We start from the raw sequence: 6,926 nt of genomic DNA, 5'->3' as shown, positions 1-6,926 counted from the left end.
ATTTCATGTTGGATGAAAACCAAAGAAAACCAGGCTCCTGTCCTGCACTTCACCGGGTGAAAGACACGCACACAAGTCATTTACTCCTCCAGCAACCCTGGCTCAGTCAGCTGGCAGCCAATTGTCCTTGAACTTATCACTGCAGCCAGCTTGGGCTCTGTGGGCCACGGTGCTGTGGGAGGAAGTCAGCCAGACGGCAGAGATGGCTCCGGCAGGCCGGCTTCTTCCCCTGTAGTGTTAGCCTTGGAACAACAACAGGAAGAAGAACTGCTCCGCTACCTGCCCGGATAACTCTTCATTGCCACTCTCTTTCTTTGCAGCCTAGTCTTTAAAGCCTCAGAACTCTGAGGGAAGGTATTACATTTGATTTTTTTTGTAAGACTGGAGGAACAAACAGACATTTCATTCCTTTTTTTGTTTGTTTGTTTTTGTTTTTGTTTTCTTCTAACAGGCTTTCTTGTGTGTTTGGAAGAGAACAAAATATCAGGAGTCTTGAGATACCAGATTTCTGAGGAATAGGAAAGCCCCTACCCTGTCTGGTCTTGTAATCTTGGAATTTCCTTAAAAGCCAAGTGAACCCAGAGTGTTAGATTTACTCTCTCATGTTTCAGTCTGATGTGCGCCCCCGTCCCCACACCCACACTGAAAAAACATGCCTTTCTTTGCCCCTCCCCTTCAGTATGGCCCCTTCCTTCTCTAACATGCCTGTCCCCAGTCAGCTAGTGGTTGGCGGAGCACAAGCGCGTGGTCGGAGGCAACATCCTGCCTCATGCTGCTTTGGTCAAAACTGCCCCAAGTCTAGTGAACGCAGGAGCTGAGAACCCCAGCCACACTGACAGGATGGGAAATAACCTCCTCAGAGAACTCAGGTGAGTCCTGACTCTTGGGACTGCCCCTCTTGGGAGAAAAAGGAGAAGGAGGCTGGCTTTACACATTTGCGGGGGGAGAGGCGGGGTACTTGTGCTTTAAAGAAGGTTGAACCTGAATGGCTTCCTCTACGAACACACAGCTGCCACGCCCTCATGCACTCCTCTTACCTTACTTTGGAACCATGGTAGGTTGCTAGATTTAGAAAATAAAAATGCAAGATACAGAGTCAGATTTGAATTTCAGATAAACAAACATTTTTTTCTTTTCTTTTTAGTATAAACACGCCCCACGTAATATTTGGCGCATTATTGCATGGGTCATACTTATACAAAGAAAATCGTCATTTATTTGAAATTCAAATAAATTCAAATAAATCATCATTTATTTGAAATCCTGTATTTTATCCAGCAACCCTTGACTATGGTCACTTGAACCTTTTTGTACCTCTTTCCTCATTTGGGTATAGAGATTATCTTCCCATTCATCAGCTTCAGGGGGTCAGTATGAGAACAAAAAGTCAGGTTCTTGAAAATAATGCATGTAAAATAATGCACTCAAATGCTTTTGATTTAAGTAGTACCTTCTATTGGTGATTTTTATCTCTATGATTTTCAAATGCTTTGAAGTTTTAGAACAGATATGGATAACAGGTGTTATTTTTTTTTACATCTTGCTTAATTTTAAATAATTTTCTCCACAGCACCCCACTTCCCATCCATTCTCCCTAACTCCTTCCAGTCTTATTATGTTACATAACAAGACTATATGTTTTAAATTGACATGTAATTGACATATAATATTGTATAAGTTTAAGATGTACAATGTGTTAATTTGATACACTTGTATATTGCAATATGATTACCACCATACTCGTAGTGTTTAGCAAACACTGTATCACACCACATAATTATCATTTCTTTTTTGTGGTGGAAACCATTCAGATCTAGTCTCTTAGCAACTTTGATGTTTATAGTAAGTACTGTTGTCTGTAATCACTGTGTTGTTCATGAGATGTCCAGGACTTGCAACTTCTAGTTCCAAGTTTGTACCTTAAACGACATCTCCCAATTTCCCCAACTCCTAGCCCCTGATAATCACCATTCTTCTCTCTGTTTCTACAGGTTCACCTTTTGTAGATTTCACATGTAAGTGAGGTCATACACTATTTCTTTCTCTGTCTGACTTACCTCACTTAACATTATTTCCTCAAGGTTCATCCATGTTGTCACAAATGGCAGGATTTCCTTCTTTCTCATGGCTAAATAATATTCCATTACAGACATAGAGGTAGAGATAGAGATATAGAAGAGACGATAGCGATAGAGATATAGAGATGATAGAGATAGAGATGGATCACATCTTTATTCATCTGTTGACAGACAGGTGATTTCCATGTCTTGGCTATTGTGTGTAACATTGCAATGAACACGAGAACGCAGACAGTTCTTTGAGATCCTGTTTTCATTTCCTTTGTATATATACCCAGAAGTGGGATTGCTGGATCATATGGTAGTTTTAGGTTTCATTTTTAAAAATTGTTTTCCATAGTTGGTGAACAGACAGTGTACAAGTGTTACCTTCTTACCAATAGTGTACAAGTATTCCCTTTTCTCTACATCTTTGCCAACATTTGATATCTTTTCTTTTTCTTTCTTTTCTTTTTTTTAATTCTTTTTTCTTGTCTTCTTCATTGTTGCCATCCTAACAGATATGAGGTGATATCTCACTGTGGTTTTGGTTTGCATTTCCCTGATGATCAGTGATGTTGAGTACCTTTTCATGTACCTGTTGGCCATTCGGAAGTGTTTTTTTTTTTTAACACAACTGGATTGACCTGGCCATACAAAACTCGAATCACATTACTCTGTGTTCCCATGAGTGTATCCTTTTCTCACTAGCTAATGTGAAAAGTGCGGACCACCTGTTCTGGATTTTAAGGTTCTGTGTATTCTGTTTTAATCACTCTCTTCTTCTTGTTCTCTTCTCACTTTGAGCATTGCCTCCACTGTCTTCCGTAGCAACTGGCCTCTAATTATTTCCTAACTCCTGGCCTCTCAAAGGCAATTGTTGCTTTGGATGTATCTTTGCAGCCCCTATGCCTCCCTAGAGTTTAGCACCAAGCAGACATTTAAAGAATGTGTGCCTAGTTAGTTTACTTAAATGTGCCCTTCTGCCCTTTCTGCCATAAATGTGTTGTATGGACCTACGCCCTTATCAGACTTGTTCTTTTGATTCCAAGTCTGTGTGATTTGGCTGTCAGAACTTTTGCTCTGAAGTTATTTTCCATACTGTGACTTGTAAACTATTTATATACATTTAAGACACTAAACATATCCTGTCTAGTGTCATGGTTATAACTGTATGTCTTTTAGATTATAATTCTTTGGTCACAGGATCAATGCTCATGATCTCTGAAACCCTTGCTCATACTCTGCAGAGAGAAGGCCCTCAGAAATGTTTCCTGGCTCCTGTGGAGTGGAATTCTCAGTCTTCCCAGCCTTCCCAGCCGAGGGTCACATGGTCTGTTTTGGAATACTGAGACATAAAGCTTTCTGTTTTGAGTTGTCTGCCTCTCTGTGTGAATTTAAAATTTCCCTCTTATAGATGTTACTGTGTTCTGATGGGATGGAAGGTCTTTGGGAACAACATGAAGTTCCCCTACTTTATAAACTTTAAAGCAGCAGGAGGATGCTGACTCAATCCAACCACATTGTAAACAAGCCCATTTAGACTCCAAGACAGGGAGCTCTCGAATCAGAGGTCCAGGTCACAAAGTCTCCTTCTCATTCTGCCCTCAGTCACTGCTCTCTCTCTCTCTCTCTGCTTAGGGTCCTATGACTCACTTTCTGAAGAAGCCTGTTTGCAGGATTCCACTCTATTCTAAAATCCAGGCAGATGCTGGATTTTCCAGGCAGAAAAAGGAGGACATGGGCTCAGGTCTCGCGGTTGCATCTGTGAGTGACATCTCCACAGTCCTGGCCTTTTCCCAGCCAGCGCCCAGACACACTGCTGAAGCCAGCCAAATTCAGTAGCACTCAATGCAAGGGCACGTTTAGGAAACGAATTAATATGCGTTGACAATAATGTGTGATAATTATCCCATGTATTCTTTTTTTTTTAAATTCAGAACTAGTTTTTTCTTTTAAATTTTTTCTTTTTTTAAATTTTATTAGTTTCAGGTGCACAAGACAAAGCAATACTTAGACGTTTATCATTTATATACCTCACACTGTGTAAACCCCCCTCCCCCATCCACTATCCCTCTGACATCGCACAGAGCCATTACATTTCCAGTCTCTATTCCTAATGCTGTACTCCGCTTCCTGTAACCATATACATACATATATATATACACACACACACACATATATATATATATATATATATATATATATATATATATATATATATGGTTATAGTTGGCATTCATTATTATTCAGCTTCAGGTGTACAGTGCAGAGATCAGGCATCTACATCATCCCTGAGGTGATCTCCCAAATGGGACACATGTCCATCGGATACCCTACAAAATCTTTACATTATTGATTATGTTCCCCAAATTAATTTTCAAAACCCCGTGGCCATCTTGTGGTTACCAACTATTTTCTAAACCCCTCACCTTCCCCCTTATCCCCACCCCCCCGCCCATCTAGCAACCCTCAGTTTTTCCTCTATTTCTCCAAGACTGTTTCTGATTAGTTCATTCACTTATTCTTTTCTTTAGATTCCACATATAAGTGAGATCATATGGTATTTGTCTTTCGCTGTCTGACTTATTTCACTTAACGTAATGCTCTCTAGGTCCATCCATGTTGTTGCAAATGGTAAGATTTCTTTCTTCTTTATGGCTGCGTAATACTCCATTGTATAAATGTACCACGGTTTCTTAATCCAGTCATCTACTGATGGGCATTTCGGTTGTTTCCATGTCTTGGCTATAGTGTATAGTGCTGCAATAAACATAGGAGAGCATAAAGATTTTTGAATTGGAGTTTTGGATTTCTCCGGATAGATACCTAGGAGTGGGATTGCTGGATCATAAGGTAGTTCCATTTTCAGATTTTTGAGATACCTCCATACTGTTTTCCATAGTGGCTGCACCAATCTGCATTCCCACCAACAGTGCACCAGCGTTCCCTTTTCTCCACATGTGCGCCAGCACTTGTTGTTTGTTGATTTATTGATGATAGCCATTTTGACTGGGGTGAGGTGGTATCTCTTTGTGGTTTTTATTTGCCTTTCTCTGATGGTTAGTGAAGTTGAGCATTTCTTCATATGTCTGCCATCTGTATGTCCTTTTTAGAAAAATGTCTCTTCATGTCCTCTGCCAATTTTTTAATTGGGTTGTTTGTTTTTTTGGAGTTGAATTGAGTGAGTTTTTTTATAAATTTGTGATATTAACCCCTTATCAGATATATCATTGGCAAATATCTTTTCCCATTCAGTAGGATCCCTTTTTGTTTTATTGATGGTTTCCTTTGCTGTGAAAAAACTTTTTAGTTTGATGTAATCCCAAATGTTTATTTTTTCTCTTACTTGCCTCGTGCGAGGGGATATATCAGTAAAAATCTTACCCCGGTTAAGGTCTGTGAAGTTTCTTCCTATATTTTATCTAGGAATTTTATGGTTTCAGATCTTACATTTAAGTCTTTAAGCCATTTTGAATTTATTTTTGTATATGGTGTAAGGAGGTGGTCCAGCTTCATTTTTTTGCATGTGTCTGTCGAGGTTTCCCAGCACCATTTATTGAATAGACTGTGTCTTTACCCCACCATACATTCTTGCTTCCATTGTCATAGATTAAATGGCCATATAGGCATGGATTTATTTCTGGACTCTCTATTCTGTTCCATTTATCTATGTGTCTGTTTTGATGCCAGTACCATGCTGTTTTGATTACTGTAGCCTTGTAGTATAATTTGATGTCAGGTATTGTTATACCTCCCACTTTGTTCTTATTTCTCAAGATTGCTGAGGCTATCCGGGGTCTTTTATGGTCCCATATAAACTTTAGGATTATATGTTCTATTTCTGTGAAAAATGTCCTTGGTAATTTGATAGGAATTGCGTTGAATATGTATATTGCCTTAGGCAGTATGGACATTTTGACGATATTAATTCTTCCTATCCATGAACATGGTATGTGTTTCCATCTATTTGTATCTTCTTTCATTTCTTTCTTCAGTGTCTTATAATTTTCTGAGTACAGATCTTTTACTTCTTTGGTTAAATTTATTCCCAGGTAATTTATAGCCTTTGGAGCAATTGTAAATGGGATTGCTTTTTAAATTTCTCCTTCTGATGTTTTATTGTTGGTATATACAAATGCAACTGATTTCTGAATATTAATTTTGTATTTTGCTACTTTACTAAATTCATCTATCAGCTATAATAGTTTCTTGGTGGAGCCTTTAGGGTTCTCTATATATAGTATCATATCACCTGCATATAATGACAATTTTACTTCCTTCTTACCGATTTGGATGCCTTTTATTTCTTTTTCTTGTCTGATTGCTGTGGCTAGAACTTCCAGCACTATGTTGAATAGAAGTGGAGAAAGTGGGCAACCTTGGTTGTTCCTGATCTTAAGGAGAATGGTTTTAGCTTTTCCCCATTGAGTATGATGTTAGCTGTGGGCTTATCATACATGGCCTTTATTATGTTGAGATATGATCCCTCTATCCCCACTTTCTTAAGGGTTTTTATCATAAATGGCTGTTGGATTTTATCAAATGCTTTTTCTGCATCTATTGATATGATCATGTGATTTTTATTTCTCATTTTATTAATGTGATGTATCACATTAATTGATTTGCGGATGTTGAACCACCCTTGCAAACGAGGGATGAATCCCACTTGATCATGGTGTATGATCTTTTTAATGTATTGCTGAATTCAGTTTGCTAATATTTTGTTGAGGATTTTTGCATCTATGTTCATTAGCGATATCGGCCTGTAGTTTTCTTTTTTTGTGGTGTCTTTGTCTGATTTTGGAATCAGGGCGATAGTGGCTTCGTAAAAAGTGTTTGGGAGTCTTCCCTCCCTCTGGATTTTTT

The 6,926-nt window shown here is 38.7% G+C and overlaps 1 protein-coding gene across 1 annotated transcript in view; it reads left to right on the top strand.

Annotated features, from left to right (window-relative positions):
- Positions 1 to 675: 675 nt before the first annotated feature.
- Positions 676 to 6,926, top strand: part of GCSAML (germinal center associated signaling and motility like) — a 60,254-nt gene continuing 54,003 nt past the window's right edge. The window contains exon 1 of the mRNA XM_019719201.3: positions 676 to 869. Coding sequence (XP_019574760.1) covers positions 841 to 869 — 29 coding nt within the window. The 5' untranslated portion in view covers positions 676 to 840. The remainder of the gene's footprint in view (positions 870 to 6,926) is intronic.

This window comes from Rhinolophus sinicus, chromosome 5, assembly GCF_057876585.1.
Source record: "Rhinolophus sinicus isolate RSI-liver-muscle chromosome 5, RSI-T2T, whole genome shotgun sequence".
NCBI lineage: Eukaryota > Metazoa > Chordata > Mammalia > Chiroptera > Rhinolophidae > Rhinolophus > Rhinolophus sinicus.
The sequence above is the reverse complement of the archived record's forward strand: the minus strand, read 5'-3'. Positions and strand labels throughout refer to the sequence as shown.